This window comes from Leptopilina boulardi, unplaced genomic scaffold (genome assembly GCF_019393585.1).
Source record: "Leptopilina boulardi isolate dan_hultmark-lab unplaced genomic scaffold, ZJU_Lbou_2.1 LbouV2_195, whole genome shotgun sequence".
Taxonomy (NCBI): Eukaryota; Metazoa; Arthropoda; class Insecta; order Hymenoptera; family Figitidae; genus Leptopilina; species Leptopilina boulardi.
Genome location: NW_026137746.1, coordinates 797,754 through 815,667, shown reverse-complemented (window position 1 = coordinate 815,667; position 17,914 = coordinate 797,754). Strand labels below are relative to the sequence as shown.

Genomic DNA, 17,914 nt, shown 5'->3' with positions numbered 1-17,914 from the left:
TTTGAAACAATAATAATAACAATGACAAAGGGGAAGCATGAATTTTTTTTTTACAATTCATTTATCCGAATTTCTAATTTTATAAAATTTAAAAAATTGATTTCTAATAATTCTAAAAGCAAAATTATTGTTTGTAAAAATAGGATAAAAATTATAATTCATTATTAATTTTAAACAAAAAATACAAAAAGGTAAATAACTATTATTTCACAATAAATTTTGACTGAAATTAATTTTTCTCTATTTTACAATTATAAATATTGAACAAATAAAATGAACTGAATCTTTTTAATTTGTTTTAGAACTTTACAATTTTAGAAACATTAGAAAATTCAAAATAAAATGAATTGTTAAAAAGTATTCGTAAGGCGCAATGAATAAACATTAAAGCTAATTTTTTTAGAATGATGTTTTAATCGAATATTATTCTGTAGAATATTATTTTTGCAGAATAGTAATTTAAAAGAATCTTAATTTTTTCAAAAAAAAAAAAAAAATAAAATAATAAATAATTGTACAGAAAAAATTATTAATCGATTAGGGGCGTATGATTATTTCAAAAAAGTTAATTAGAATTTTCATTTTATAGAACTTTGTTAGATATTAGAATTTTATTATTTTTACTTTATTCGAATTTATGTTTTTCGAAATAATGTTTAATCGAATTTAAAATAACCAGAATTTTTATTTGACAGACTTTCTATATAAATGATAAAATTTTTATTTAACTGAATATTCTTTTAAGGCCAGGTCCAAGTGAGGCAGCGCCATCTACATTGATACTAAAATTGTGGAAAATTTTCAACAGCCTTTTCTTGAAAACAAGAAGGTAAAATGCTTTTTCCTTTATGGATAATTGATTATTGGCAAGATATACACCAGCTAAAACTTTTTTTGAGTTAAAATAATAAAAAAATTTTCATGTCAATAAATTAAATATGAGCACTTTTTTCACAAAAACTGTAACAGTATTTTCTCAGAAATTACAATCAAAAATGCATTTTCCATTTGGAAAATTAATAAACGCTAAAAAATACACGACCTAAGATTTACCAATCACGAAAATAAGAAAAAAAAATTTTATTAAATATTTAACATATTGATACTGCTTTACTGATTGTGACAGGCCTTTGGTAGATTATGTATTTCAGGTGGTTAGCAACAGCGCCAATCTCCTCCTTTCGGCAAAACCGCGAAACGTCTGGTGACATATATAACCTGCCAAACGGCTGTCATAATGAGTAAAATATGTTGTGTTAAAATACTTTTTTTTTGTTATTTTCGTGATTGGTAAATCTTAGGTCGTGTATTTTTTAGCGTTTATTAATTTTCCAAATGGAAAATGCATTTTTGATTGTAATTTCTGAGAAAATACTGTTACAGTTTTTGTGAAAAAAGTGCTCATATTTAATTTATTGACATGAAATTTTTTTTATTATTTTAACTCAAAAAAAGTTTTAGCTGGTGTATATCTTGCCAATAATCAATTATCCATAAAGGAAAAAGCATTTTACCTTCTTGTTTTCAAGAAAAGGCTGTTGAAAATTTTCCAAAATTTTAGTTTCAATGTAGATGGCGCTGCCTCACTTGGACCTGACCTTAACATAATTTCAATTTAGCACACTTTCTGTTTAATAAGAATTGTGATAAATAAAAATTCGTGTTAAAAAAAATTCTTTTGAATAAAAATTTGTGCTAAATGAAAATTATGTTGAAAGAATATTCTGTTAAATAAAATTTTTATCATATATAGAAATTCTGGTTAATTTTAATTCGATTAAAAATTAATTTGAAAAATACAAATTCGAATAAAATAAAATTTCTAAATAATTCACATTATGGAATAATCATGCACTCAATTTATTCTTTAAAATGAAAATAGGAACAAATGAATATTCTGCAATATTAAAATTTTGTACAATTAGTTTTTTTTTTTGAAAAAGTTAAGATTCTTTTAAATTACTATTCTGAAAAAATAATATTCGACAGAATAAAATTCGATTAAAAACTAAAAAATTAGTTTGAGTGTTTATTCATGCGTCTCGTATTTGCTAATCCAGAATAAAAGAAAGATAATTTTTTTTTTTTCAAAGAAAGTAGAATACGAAGAATGTTATCATCATCATCATCATCATTTGGTTAAAAGAAGGATACCTGGTTGCTGGTTATTAGCTGGTTGACACTGATGCCAGATGCGATGCTAGTAGTATTTGTTACGCAGGCAGAAGGGACAGACACACAAGTCGTAGCGGCACTGGGCATGCAGTCGCCGCTGACCGTTACCTTTGTTGCCAATAGGCTCTTAATAATTGAACTAGACGTGGTGCTCGCTCTTGCATCTTCCCTCACCATCACCTGGATCTGCTGAGACGGTGATTGGATTAATGTCTGAACCTGAATGATTTGCGGCTGTTGTTGTTGGCATTGCAGCTGCACTTGTCCAATTTGCTGCTGCTGCTGAAGAGGCTGTTGAAGTTGTTGCGTTTGAGATCCAGTTGCCAGTAGTGCTTGGCTCAAATGGGGGTGCGACACTGACACCTAATCCACACCAAACAATACTCAACGATTCGGACAATGCATGTTAGTGTGTGATTATCACATTCTACATTCTTTCCAATGGAGGCGTACAAATTAAACATATCCCGCAAATTAAAAAAAAAAAAAAAAAAAAACTTAATAATGAGACAAAGGAATATTCCCTTCATTATAGAATTGACGGAATTTTTGTCGTGTCGAATTAAAAATTATCGAATTTACATTTAGTAGAATTTTTTTTTAAAAAAAGGAGATTTTATAATATGCCCAATTTTAATATCGAAAAATTTTTATTTGAAAAATTCTGATTTTGTACAATTTCTATTTAACTGAACTGTGATAAAGCAGATTTTCTAATATATCGAATTTTCAACTAATACAATTTAACAAAATTTATCTGATATCTGATATATGAAAGTTCGATCAAATGGAAATTCGACGTTTGAACATTTCTATCTAATGAAAATTCGGATAAGTGAAACTTCGGTCAAATAAAGTATCGGTGAAACAGAAATTATTTGTCTTAAAAATTTAGTCAGGTAGAATTTTTTGTTAAATGACAATTCTATTAAATAAAAATTAGATTGTATAGAAATTTTCTGAATAAAACTTTTGTTAAATAAGAATTTTGTTATGTTGAAATTCTTTAAATTGGAAATTCTGTTAATTAAAAATACTTTTAAGTGAATATTCGGAAAAATAGAAATTCTCTGTCTTAAAAATTTAGCCAAATAGAATTTCTGTTAAATGAAAATTCTATTGAATAAAAATTTAGCCAAGTAGAATTTCTGTTAAATGAAAATTCTATTAAATAAAAATTAGATTGTATAGAAATTTTTTGAATAATTCTTTTGTTAAATAAGAATTTTGTTATATAGAAATTCTTTTAATTCTGTTAATAAAAATACTTTTAAGTGAATATTCGGAAAAATAGAACTTGGACAAAAGAACAATTCTGATAAATAAAAAGTCTTTTTTATGAATATTTTTCTAAATATAAATTTTGTTAAATAGAAATTGTATTATTTGAAAATTCGATAAACGGGAAAATCTTCTTTATCACACAGTTCAGTTAAATCGAAATTCTATAAAATCAGAATTTTGTTAAATAGAAATTTTTCAATATTAAACTTGGGCTCATTATAAAATCTCATTTTTTAAAATTCTACTAAATATAAATTTGATAATTTTTAATTCTACACCACAAAAATTTCATCAATTCTAATGAAGGAAATATTCATGCGTCCCTTAATAATTCCCACTTCTTCAAATTACGAAACGCATGAATAATTTCTAAAATTAATTTGTTAGAATTTTTATTTCCAAGAATTTCGTTGAATGGATTTTTCTTAAAGCCAAATTTATATTTATTTAAATTATTTTTTTTGACTGAATATCCATAAAATAATTCGGCGGAAACTTCAAATTTAACGAATTTAACCAATCACAAATTTTCTTCATAATTTCTGATTAGTCACAAAATTGAAGTTTCCGTCGAATTATTTCTGGCAAATTGATTTTCGATCATTTTAATTTTCTCGAACATTAATAATCGAAAAAATAAATATTCTGTAAAATTAATATTCTTTCTTATCTTCTTTTTGCAAAATTAAGATTCTACGAGATAAAGTTTTGATTAAATTGAATTTCTCACAAATTAATTTTCGTCTAAATAAAAATTTATAAATTTAAAAAAATTTTTTTAAAAAAAATGTATATTCCAAATTATGAAAATTCGATTTAAAAAAAGATTCTAACTACTGAAATTCTTTCAAATGAAAATTCTAACTATAGAATTTTATGGAATATTTATGTGATCTAGATTTTAATTTTTCCGGTAATTTCCTGCAATTAAAACTCAAGTTTTCCAATTAGATTAAATCAATTAAATTTTATCTGTTGGCAGATTCGGACAAATTTTTACAAAATCTAACTTTTAAACTACCGTTCAAAATTATACGATTACCCGAATTTTCCCCAAAAAAAAATTTCCAATTGAATTAATATTTAATAAAAATTGTTATATTTTTATTACTTTACTATTTTTTAAGCAAAAGAAAATGAAAATTTACACTTTCATATTGGTGGTTAATAAATTGAGGAAAAAATCTCAGTTTAACATTGTAGGTATTTAAAAGTTAGATTTTAAAAAAATATATATATAAAAACACATATTCCCAATCGCCGTTAGATAGAATTCAGTGGATTAATCCAACCAGCCATTTAGCAGAATTTTAATTATTTCAATTTTTTTCCTCAAAAAAAAATTCTATTTTAATTACATGTCAAATGTAAATTCAATTTTATACAATTAAAAATATTTTTATTCAAAATTAAAAAAAAAAATTATAACAAAAATTTTGAGACATTAAAAAAATATTCTATTAAAAATTCTAAAAATTAAAAAAAAAAATATTATAATAAAAAATTCTAAAAATTAAAAAATAATATAATAAAAATTTTTAAAAATTAAAAAATTATGTAATTGCAGTAAATTTTGTTTAGATGAACGTCGAATTTAATAACCTTAAAATTCTGGTAAATGAAAGTTAGAAAATTTGATTTTCACTTATGGAAAATTTCTAAAAAAAATAAAGTTCGGGAATAATTTATACGCCTGTTCCAATGACAATGTTCACAAATAATTTGAAGCTGTTGATTTTATCAAATTTCTCTATTAAATTTTTTTTTAGCTTTTCATACATTAAAAACTGAAATTATAAAAAAAAGATATCTCTATTTTTCAGAAAATTATTTATTACTAATTTTTTTTTGAAAAATAGAAATTTTCTACAAATCATTAAAAAAAAAAAAATACAAACTTTATTTATATTTAAAAAAGAAACGATTTTTTAAATTTCCGTTTTCAAATTCGCAATTATATTAAAATACAAAATTAAAATACAATAAAATAGAAAAAAAAAATAGAAAAATTATTTCAAAAATTAACAGCCTCAAATGGTAAGCAATAAAGCACTTGGTTCTTATTTTGTTAGTGGAACTGTGATAATGACTTTCATTATTGCACAATTTATTATTATTATTAAACATTATTTGCCGACTAAGCAAAAAAAAAAAAAATAAAAATAATTATGAACCTTAAGCATAAAGACGCTTTGTTAAAGACGTTTTGACTGATCAGAGAACTTTTCATTTAAAAAAAATTAAGTAACAAAATTTTACAAAAACTTATTATTATTATTATTATTATTATTAATGAGATACCAAAAAAAATCTAAACTTTTTTCTTATCAATTCAGAAAACTGAAATTGACTTGCAATTTTTTCTTTAGATTGAAATCCAAAGATAATTCAAAGTTCTCTGATAATTGAAACGATAAGAAAAAACATCAATAAAGCTTAAGCTTGAAGATCGTTAATGGCAAAAAGCATTATTTTAGAAACAAAATAAGAATTCGTACAATAAAAAGAAATGTACACGAAAATAAAATAATTCACATTAAGCAGCTATTTGTTTTAGAAAAATTTTAAATATAATATTTAATCAATTATTAATTTCTCATTCTTATCTTCGCTGCTTAAAGTGATTTTAATTTTTTTTTCGTATAAAAAAAGGGTCAAAAATTATGATTTTCGAAAGGTGACATTTAAGCAATCAAATAGAGGAGTCAATTTTTCTAAATTTCTTTTGAAATTCAGACAAATATCACATTTTAATCCGAAAGTCTCGAATCCGTCAATGGTCATTCTTTTTTTTTTAATATTTGTTTTTTTTTTGTCATGTACACCAAAGCACCAATAAAAAAAAGCCGCATTGTAGTGATTTTTATTTTATTCTCTAAATCAAAATTTAGAATTTAGAATTTTTTTCCAAAAGCTTAATCAAAAATTAAAAATTCACGCGTATGAAAATTTGGCGAAAAATTTATTTTTGTAATTTAAAAAAAGGCATTTTAATTCTCATAATTAATTGAATTTGTAAAGAATGACTGTAAAATAAAAATTCTACTAAACAAAAATTCGATGGCTAAAACTTTTTTTTATGTAAAAATTTCTTAGAAAAAGAAAAATCTTTTAAATTTTAATTCAAAAATTGAAAATTCATCTAAAAAATAATTATTTCAGGGCGCATGAAATCATAAAAATCATTAGGTAGACTTTTTATTTATATAAATTTCATTTGACAGAATTTCTTTTTAGACGAATTTTCAATTTTTAAATTTAAAATTTTAGTTACTTTCTTTGTAAACGAAATTTTATTTAACATCATTTTTATCAAATTTTTATTTGACATAATTTTTATTTTAACAAATTTCTTTTTATCCACCTTTTGTTTAAAAGAATCATAATTTAATCCAAATTTAATTTATCAGAATTTTAGTTTTTTTTTTTAATTGTTTAATGTCAGAATTTTTAATTTATCGAATCTCCACATGTTCAAATTTTTAGCACGAATTGTTATGTTATGGAATTCCTAAGACAGCGAATTTTCATTTGACCAAAATTCGATGATTTAGAAATTCTATGAAATAACAATTCGTGTAAATAAAAATTCTGATACATGAAGATTCGATAGTTTAAAAATTCTAACATTAAACAATTAAAATCACTAAAATTCTTATATAATAAAAATTATAATCTAAAAATTATATTAAATAAAAATTCTACTCTTAAAAATTGTTAAATAAAATCTCGTTTACAAAGAAAGTAAACTCGAATGCTAATTAAAAAAAAAAAAAATGAAATTTCGTCTAAAAAGAAATTCTGTCAAATGAAATTCATACAAATAAAATGATTTGGGACGCATGAATATTCCTTTTATTAGAATTGATGGAATTTTTGTGGTGTCGAATAAAAAATTATTGAATTTACATTTAGTAGAATTTTAAAAAAAGGAGATTTTATAATGAGCACAATTTTAATTTATTAATATTTATTAATATTTTAATTAATATTTTAATTTTTTTATTAATATTCTTTGTCTTAAAAAATAAGCCAAGTAGAATTTCTGTTAAATGACAATTATATTAAATAAAAATTAGATTTTATAGAAATTTTCTCAATAAAACTTTTGTTAAATAAAAATTTTGTTGTTCAAATTTTTTTAATTCTGTTAACAAAAATACAGTTTTAAGTGAATATTCGGATAATTATAAATTCAACGAAAGAACAATTCTGATAAATAAAAATTCTTTTTTATAAAAATCTTTCTACATATAAATTTTGTTAAATGGAAATTCGATAAACTGGAAAATCTTCTTTATCACAGTTCAGTTAAATAGAAATTCAACAAAATCAGAATTTTGTTAAATAGAAATTTTTCGATATCTAAAATTGGTCTCATTATAAAATCTCCTTTTTTTAAAATTCTACTAAATATAAATTTGATAATTTTTATTTCGACACCACAAAAATTCCATCAAGTCTAATGAAGTGAATATTCATTCGTCCCATTGATTTTTATGTGATATCCATGCGTTCCATTATTTCTAATAAAATACTTTAAAATAAAATTTCTAATTAATGATTTTTGTAGGAAAAATCATTGTAATATTCGTCCTTCACAAGAATCAAGTTGTCATTTCCTGTTATTTTAGCAATTGGAATAATTTTCCTCTTCCCATTTAAAAATAGTTTCCACTCTAATTTCCACTCGAAATCTTTTATTCACTTAAACTTTTTTAATGCGACTTTTTTTTCTGGCACTGGATGTAATATCATGCAATAAAAGTAAATGGCTGCAAAGTATAAACGAGTATAAAAAAAAAAAAAATATGAAAGATAGAAAGATAGAAATACAGAGAGAAAGAAAGATAGAGAAAGAGATATGTAAAAAAAAAAAAAATAGTAAAAAAAAAAATGCTAGAGCCGATTGAATGACTTTTTTTTTTTTGAGAATGAGGATTCGGACCCACCTGACTTTTCGAGTCAATCTTGGTGACCGGATTCTGGGCTTGATTCGGAGTGGGAGGTTTTGGTGGTGCAGAAAGTTGGGCCTTAAGGATTGGGGATGCTGGGGCGGAGCTTTTTTGAATTCCAGGATTATTTTCAAGGGCAGTGCTATCTGGAACGGGATTTATAGCCGTGATTGTACGTTGTTGCACGGGAAGCACCTTAGCGGGAGTTAAATTGCTGCCGATTGTAATTGGTGTTGACATTGACGCCAGTGTGGCAATTGGCATCGTTGTATTTGTTCCAACAACCATTTGACATGAACTCGAAACAGGAACTGTCAGTGATCGCACACGTATTCCATCGTAGCATTGCACTCCAATTGAATCACCTTTTATTGCATTTGGGCCCACTGATGCACCAAACACCGACCTAAATTCAAAATTATAATCAATTATCTCCAACAACGTGTGTTTGATTCATGATTTTAGGCCGGGGACCAATTTTAAAACGCAAAAAAAACAGACAATTTACATTAGAATAAAAATTGAAAAATTCAATTTAAAAAATTTTAATTTTTATATTTATGTAGTTGAATTTGTAAAAATTCGATTGTGAAATTTAATTTCTTAATAAAAAATAATTCCATAGAAATTTATAAAGAAATTTCATTTAATATTTCAAAATTAAACAAATTTTCAGATGGATTAATAATGCCTAAAATTAATTTATTATCCTTTTCAAGAATCTTCAACCAAAAGTGTCGCAAAAAAAAAAACTTTTTAATATTAAAAAAAATATTTGGAAAACTAAAACAATCAACAAATTTCTAGAGGCAACTATGCTTATTTTTTTTTTTTTACAGAATTGAAGAAATAATACGCAAAATTCATTTTGATTCAACTTAATTAAAAGCAAATTGAGAGAAAATAAAAATAATAAATAAAATTAAAATAATAATATTTTTTGAATACAATACCTAACACATCGTGGAAAGTGTAAAGGAGCAATGACACCTCTTCTACCCGATTTCGTGCAGAATCCAAGATATTTTTTATAGAGTTCCTCTTGTTCAATGCGCACGCCTGGTGAAAGTTCGAAGGTCGTTCTTAACCATAAAAGAGCGAATTGTTCGTTTTCTTGTATAATTTGTTGATGCGTATTTTGTGGTTGAACTGGACTTGCAGTTTCAAGAACTTCTATAACAAAAAAATATCAATTGTTTAGATTTTAAACATTTTTATTTTATATTTCTATAATTTTTTTATGCTTAAAAAACAGAACAGAAAAAAAACAGAAATATAATCCCTAGGCTAAAATTCATTAGTTAGAATTTTTACACCAATCTTTTATAAAGCAGATTTTCTAATACATCTAATTTTCAAATAGTACAATTTTCATTTAATAAAAATTTTTAATTTTCATAAAGAAGAATTTTTATAAAATTCTTATTCAGGATTGACACAAAAATATTATTTTCTTTTTCCCTGACTTTCAGTCAAAATTAAAACTTTTTCCCCGACCCTAATGAAAATATTTCAAGAGGGTTTTCAATAATACGCCTCGGATTGTGCGCAACTTTTTCGAGATTTTTTTTTTTTTTTTTTGAATTATTAAAAAAATATATTAAATTGAATTGTTTGAAAAACAATTATTTTCAATAATTTAAAACAAATTCTTTCAAAATTACATTATTTAAAACAGTTGTCAATTAAAAATTCAATTATTGTCTAAAGTTTTTAAAAAAAAAATTTCACCAATTCAAAATGAAAGTTTCAATTACTAATCTTCTGAAATTCAATTATTATTTCTAAGAATTTTAACTCGAACTCTTCTAAAATACATTTATTTCTAAATTTTCTATTTAAAATTGAAATTGTTGAATAATTTAATTTTAATCGATTTAATCAAGATTTCAGAAAACTCAATTATTAAAAACATTTTCCAATTCAAAATTCTCAAAAATTTAATTATTGTTTAATTTAAAGTTTATAATATTTACAGAAATTCCAATTTGCAAAAATTTTTATTAAAATTCTCTAGAAAATCTATTAATACCAAAAAATTTTTAACTCTTCCAAAACTCAATGATTACTGGAATTTTTAACTTCAATTTCATTATCAATTAATTATTTCTAATAACATTCATCAAGATTTTCAAAAATTAAATTACATAAAACATTTTATAATTATTAATTCTTTAAAATTAAATGATTGTTTATATAATTTTTAAAAAATTTCAAAAATCGAAAATTCAATTTTTTAAAACATTTTTCAATTACTTTTTTTTAATTACTTTAATACAGTTTTTCAACAATTCAGAAAAATAAAAAGTTTTTTTTATTGAAAATACTCTAAAATTCTACTATTCTTTAAAGTTTGTTAAAAATTTTTTAAATAAAATTTATGAAAGTTTCACTTTAAAATCATCTGAAATTTAATTAACTTTCAAAAAAAAATTTTAACTCGAACTCTTTCAAATTCAATTAGTAAATGAATAATTAATTGAATGTTAATTCAATTGAAAATTTTTTTTCCCAAAATTTTTATCTATATAATTATTTGTTTAATTAATTATTGCAACAGTTTTAATTCAATTATTTAAATCGTTTTTTAATTAATGTTTATTTTTACAACAAAATTATAATTTTTGAAATCTCAAAAAAATGCAATTATTTCTAAAAATCATAACTCTAACTCTATCAAAATTACATTATTCAGAACATATTTCTTTTGACAATTTTTTAAAATTCAATTATTTTTTTAAATTTTGTAAAAAAATTTCATTAATTCAAATTTATAAAAGTTTCAATTGAAAATCTCCAGAAATTCAATTATTTATCAAAAATTTTAAATCAAATTTTTCCTTTAACTCAATTATTTTTAATTAAAAATCTTTTGAAATTCAATTATTTTACAAATTTTCATTTAAAATTTTATTTTTTTTTTTCAATAATATTTTAATAATGAAAATAAGAGAATAATTTTTAGAAGCAAAACTTTGAATTAAAAAATTTTGAAAATTATAATTTTAAGTAGAATTTTTAGAAATTTGATATTTTTACAGTATACTTTTTATAAAATTCCCTGAATTTTCCCTGACCAATCTCACTTTCCCTGATATTTCCATGATTTTCCTGAACCATGGCAATCCTGACGATTTTATAAATTTTTTTCTGCGTTCTGACAAAAAAAAAAATTAAGCGCCCTCTGTAATAAAAATATTTACACCAAGCGTCAAATTTAAACATTTTTCAATATAAATATTTTATTAATTAAAAAACTGACGCTGAGTATAATAGCCCCTGGGTAAATAGAATAGCCCCGGTTGACGGTATATAAATTTATTATAGAGACCGCTTTCTCCGTGTAGATTAATTTAATCTTCCGTGAGTTTAAACGCAATAGATATATTCTCCTTCTGCGCAGAAGCTGTATCATTTCGCGCAGACGCAAAACATATCTACTGCCTTTAACCCAAAACTGGCACCATGGGTCTAGTAGACCCAAGCATTTTTTTCGAGCTCAAATTAATTAAATGTGTATAGTTCAGGTAAGGATTAACCTTTCGGAAGATTTAATTTATCCACGCGGTAAAAAGAAAAAAAAAAAAAAAAAAATTGTATTCTTACTGTGCGTCATTGTTTTGACAGGAGTCACAGGAGCACCAACAGTGGTAACAGCGTTAACAACAACCGCGGCTGCAGCCGGTGTTGATGGTCTCGATGGCGCTGGACTTAGTGGAGTCGAGACTGGCGTTAGTGCCGGTGTTGCAACTGCAACTGCCACCGGCACTGGCACAGGCACTGGACTTGGACTCGGCGACGGAGTAAGAGTCGCTGTTAGCGGTGTCGGTGTTGAAACAGGAACAATTGGCGTCGACGCTGGTGCCGATATTGAAGCAACTGCTGACGTTGTACTCGATCCCGAAATTGGAGCAGTCGCTGACGTTGGAATTGTCGAAACTGTCTCGACGACCCTCATCAGAATACATGCTTTTGGTCCATAACTTTGTGCTTCAACTGTCACCAATGCCACAAGTGTGTCTATAGCACCGCGAACCCGCGCGACGCTCGTACAGGGTTTCTCACCCAAGGAAGTTAGCGCATAGAGACACTCCAATGTGTAAACCAATAGAGCAATATCGCTCAATGCAAGGAATCTGTTAATAAAACAAAATATTAGTTTTGAAAAATGTAAGTAAAAAAAAATTTTCTTGAAAATTGAAATATTTAATAAAGAAAAAAAAAATTATCAATTACCTGCAAATGAGTTCGTAAACATTGTCACTCAATTCTGAAGTGAGTGTATCCTCATTGCAATCCTGTTGACTTATTTTATTGAGGATCTCAAGACAGGCAATCACGATGAACCTGTCTTGAGAGTCGATGCCTCTTGTCACGCATGATATTGCAACGTCACATATTCTTGGTCCGGCTTCATTAAGAATAATTTCATTGGCAATATTGCCAAATGTATCAAAGCCCAATTGATGAAGATTACTCCATCTCGATCTAATGCAAAGAAGTACAAATCTCAAGAAGCAACGATTTCGTCCAAGAACAACGGCATTCTCTGCCGTGAAACTTAAATTTCGTAGAATCGACGCTATTTGAAGTACACGTTGTCCATAGGGATCTTGTGTGCCAAGCGTTCGACCCACGCAAAAAAGCTCGAGGTCTTCCTCCTCGAATTTTATCGAATTCTGATTTTGATCCCTGAGCGTTTCATCAGCTTGGCTAATACAAGCGGGCACCAATCGAACGCATTCTGATATTTCCTGTAAAAGAATTTTGAAAAAAAAAGAAAATTACTCTATATCCTTAAATTGAATTTCTCTAAATAAATAAACAAAAAGTCGGTATTCTAAATTCTTAACAAATTTTACAGTCATTCTCTTTACATGACTCTTTATTTAACAGAATTCCAGACCTCGGATTATAAGACTTTTTTTTGACTTTTTTCGATTTATTTAAATAAGATGAGACATTTTTGACTTTTTTCAGGATGGCCACAAAATCTTATTTTTAAAATTCCTTGACTTTTCCCTGAGTTTTAACTGACTAATATTTCCTCTTCCTTGTTTAAAAATTTTTTTGAATAATTTAAAACCTTGCATTGCTTAAATTTTTATATTGTTTTTTTTTTTTTTTAAGTAACAATTTTATTAATAAAAGGAAAATAGATAAAATGATTAAAATTTTGTTTAAAATTTGTATTAAAAAACAAAAAACTTTTTGAATACTTTCCATTGGATTATAATTCCCTGACTTTCCCTGGCTAAGAAAGTTTCCTGATTTTTTTTCTGATTTTCAGTTTTTTTCCCTGATTTTCGGCCACTCTGCTTTTTTCACATTTTTTTTTTACAAAATTTTTAAACAAAATACGTCTTTTTTAAAAAACAATGCAGATATTATTCAGATTTTTATTTCAATTATTTCCCATATTTTTAAGCAAAATTTGTCTCTAAATTAATTATTTTTAATAATTTTAATGGAATTCTTCACAAATTCAATTATCATAAATTAATTTTCAATTAAAAATATTATGAAATTTAACAATTGTTAACAATTAAAAAAAAAACTGACCAAATAAAATTACCAAAATTTTATATATTTAAAATATTTTGAAAATTAATTATTTTTAAAATTTTCTATCTAAAACAATTTGAAATTTAATAATTTCAATTATTATTCAATTGTCTGAAAGTATTTTTCAATTAAAAAATTTTTAAATTCAATTTTTGTCCTACAATTTCTAATAAATTTTTCATCACCAAAAATTTCAATTAAAAATCACTTGAATAATATTCCTATTGATAATAATAATATTAGTTATTTAAAGTAAAATACTTATTAACTAATTAAATTTAATTAAAATAAAAAAATCGAATTTTTCGACTGTTTTTAAGAATTTAAATCAACTAAAACGACTTTTCTTTGCGCCTTAAAGTCGATCCGAGGCCTGGAATTCGCATTCAATTAAATTTTATGTGATTCGAACTTTTAAATGACAAAAATTCTAATTCATCGAATTTTAATTTGTCCGCATGTTTATTTGTACGAATTTTTAAGACGCCGAATATTCATTTGTCCAAAATTACAAACGACCGAACAAAAAATCAAAATATTTCGGAGCAATTTATGGTAAAAAAAAAAAAATTCGGAAAATAATTAAGCTGAATTTTTTTTTTTAAATTGAATTTTTAAAGAATTATTAAAATTATTAAAAATAACAAATTAAATTTTAGAAGAGTTACAGTTGAAATTTTTAGAAATAATTGAATTTCAAAAGATTTTGTAAAATTTTACAGAATTGAAAATAATTTATTAAATAATTTACCTTTTTTTAAAAATAATTGAATTGAAAATAGTTTAAGATAATTGAATTTGTAAAGAATTTCATTCAAATTATTAAAAATATTTAATTAAGAGAATAATTTTAGTTAAAAATTTTGTTAAATAATCGAAATAAAAAAGATCTAAAGAAGATCTTTATTAAGACGGTATTTTGTTTAAAAATTTTGTAAAAAAAGTAAAAAAAAAAGTCGAAAAAGTCGCATCTTATTAAAATAAGTCGAAAATAGTCGTATTTTCGAAAAAAAAAGTCGGAAAAATTAGTATAATCCAAAGCCAGAAATTTTTTGCAGCACAACTTAGCACATAATTGACACGAAAAATTATAATTTTTTTTTTTTAAGGACGTTTATCCACAGGAATGCAGATCTCTAGAAAAAATTATTAATTAACATTTAAATAATTAAAATAACATTAATAATTGTACTTTCTGAAAGATGAAATATTAATTTTCAAGAAAAAACTTTTAAACTTGCAAAATTTATTTGTTTTTCCAATTTGCATAGAATAAATTTTTTTTGTTATATCGCTTCAACAGAATTTTTTAAAAATGATTTGATTTCACTGTAATATGGATTGTTTTCTTCAGAAAATGATTGTCTACAACTTCACTGGGGGGATTTTTAAATAAGCAAGCCGTTTGGCAAATACAGCTATATGTTTAAAAAAAAAAAAAATTAATTCTATGCAAATTGTATAAACAAATAAATTTTGTAAGTTTAAAATTTTTTTCTTGAAAATTAATATTTCATCTTTCAGAAAGTACAATTAATAATATTATTTTAATTATATAAATGTTAATTAATTATTTTTTTCAAGAGGTCTGCATTTCCGTGGATAAACGTCCTTAAACAAAATTATTAATATTATTTTTTAACACATAAATTTAAAAAAAAAAAAATATATATATATGTTTACCGTTACTGGCTCCGCAGTATTGGCAGCAGATTCTTCATTTTTCTCTTGATTCTTGTTCGTTTTTTCTTTTTTCAAATTTCTCCGCCTCGAGAATGTGTTTAGCGTTGGCGATGGTTTCTTAAGAAAAATTCTCTCGTCCGTCAAATCAATGACATCCTGTGAGTCGAGTACATCCGACCAAAATGAATTGATCGAATAATTTCTCACTTTTGAATAGACCTCAATGAAGAGTTGACGCGTTCCGAGACAATCAAAAACGCCGGCATGTGCCAAAAGTATATTTACAAGCCGTGGATATTTGTCGAGACGCAACGTGTGTTTGCCCTCGTTCGACAATAGGGTACATACATTTATTGCAAAATCCTGCTCATTTGGAAGGGGCGACAATAGTGAGAGGGCCAATTTATCATAGTTCGATGGTTTATACAAATCAGCCGAAAGTCCATTATAATCCCTCAGCGACTCTGAAACAAGTCGAAAAATATATATTTTCAACATTTTCTTTTTCTTCAATTATTTTTGAAAAATTAATTCTTTATATTCTATCGCCTTATTTTAAGAAATTCATTTTTTTTCTTCATATTTTCATTATTAAATTACATGGAATTTTTATTGAACGAATTTTAAAAAATTGTAATTTTTTTCACTTTAGGCACAGATATTTTCAAGTATTTTCATTATTTAATTATTTGTAATGAACGAATTTGAAAAAATTACAATTTTCAAAATGACATCGTCATAAAATTTATTTCTGTATTTAAGTTTTAAACCATAAGTTTGTGCAAATTTAAATTTTCCTATTTTTTAAATAAAAAATAATAATTTTAAAAAATCAAATTTTTTTATAATTTAAATTTGAAGAAATTTGATCAGTTAGACATTTGAATTTTTACACAAATCTTGTCTTTTTATTATTCGAACTTTGGAAAATTCGATTTTTTCTGCAAATTCGAATTTTTCAATTTTCGATCTTTTCATCGTTCGTTTAGAAATTTCATCTTTTGATAATTCGAATAATTAGAAATTTGATCTTTTGGTAATTCAAAATTTTTAAAAATTCAATTTTTTTTTGTAATTCGAACATTTAAAAATGCAAACTTTTAATTAAACAAATTTCTACAAATTCGATCTTTTGATAATTTGAAAATTTGAACTCACAGTAATTCGAAATTTTAAAAATTTGATTTTTTGGAAATTCAAAATTTTTAAAAATTTGATTTTTACATATACATATACAAAAGAATTTTAATTTAACATTTAATTCTCATGCAATCGAATTTTATTGCTTTTTGAATTTTTTAAATGATGCAGAAATTCTAATTCACCGAATTTTAATTTGTCGGAATTTTTATTTGTACGAATTTTTATTGATCGAATTTTTTTGGACGCTGAATTTTTATTAGTCCGAAATTACAAATGTCCGAACGAAGAATCGACTGAAATATTTTGGCGCAATTTTTGAAACTAACCAATCACAATTTTCTTGATAATTTCCAATTGGCCAATTTTAAAAACTGCGCTAAAATTTTTCTGTCGTTCGTTTTTTATTCGGTTATTTATAAATTCTGACAAATGAAAATTCAGCGACTGAAAAATCCTAGAAATTAAAAATTCCTACAAATTTGAAAATTCGGTGAATTATAATTTCTGTCATTTAAAAAATTCGAATCACACATAAAATTCGATTGCGAATGAGAATTCTGTTAAATTATAAAATTCACATAAATTAAAATTCTTTTTATATAAAAACTCATGTAATGAAAATTGTAAAATAAAAATTCTGCCTAAACAAAAATTCGGTAGCTTAAAATTTTGTAACGTAAAAATTAGTTATAAAAAGAAAATCTTGTAAATGTTAATTCTAAAAAATGAAATTCTGTTTAATAAATAATTATTTCTATTAAATTTTTCAAAATGAAAATTCTAACTAATTATTAAGGAATAATGAGACGCATGATTATGTTTTAAAAATCATTAGTTAGAATTTTCATTTTATGGAATTTCATTTGTCATAATTATTTTTGAGTCGAATTTTTATTAATTCGAATAAGTATTTTGCAGAATCAGGGTGTCTACTAAAAATCTGAATTAAAATTCCAGAACTTTTCCAGGACTTTTCCAGGACAAATTTCTTATTTTTCCAGGACATTAAATTGTTATGACTTTAAGGAATAAAAAAATTTTTAGTTTAACTATTGTTTTCAGAAATTATTAAAAAATTAATTAATTACTTAAGTAAATTTTCATTTTAC

General features: G+C 24.3%; 2 protein-coding genes across 7 annotated transcripts in view; one reads left to right on the top strand and one right to left on the bottom strand.

The window, feature by feature from the left end:
• Window positions 1-17,914, top strand: part of LOC127278136 (beta-1,4-mannosyltransferase egh) — a 282,071-nt gene that overhangs the window by 185,856 nt on the left and 78,301 nt on the right. The gene's annotated exons all lie outside the window — the stretch shown is intronic.
• The window catches only part of LOC127278121 (AT-rich interactive domain-containing protein 2), a 93,691-nt gene that overhangs the window by 24,658 nt on the left and 51,119 nt on the right, over window positions 1-17,914 (bottom strand). For 2 of the 6 annotated variants that reach the window (XM_051299664.1, XM_051299666.1), the window contains exons 5-10: window positions 15,663-16,126; window positions 12,651-13,168; window positions 12,021-12,550; window positions 9,368-9,587; window positions 8,412-8,820; window positions 2,155-2,538 (exon numbers count right to left, since the gene is read on the bottom strand). In XM_051299664.1, coding sequence (XP_051155621.1) covers window positions 2,155-2,538; window positions 8,412-8,820; window positions 9,368-9,587; window positions 12,021-12,550; window positions 12,651-13,168; window positions 15,663-16,126 — 2,525 coding nt within the window. The remainder of the gene's footprint in view (window positions 1-2,154; window positions 2,539-8,411; window positions 8,821-9,367; window positions 9,588-12,020; window positions 12,551-12,650; window positions 13,169-15,662; window positions 16,127-17,914) is intronic. The other 4 variants (XM_051299667.1, XM_051299670.1, XM_051299665.1 and 1 more) reach the window with 3 other exon arrangements.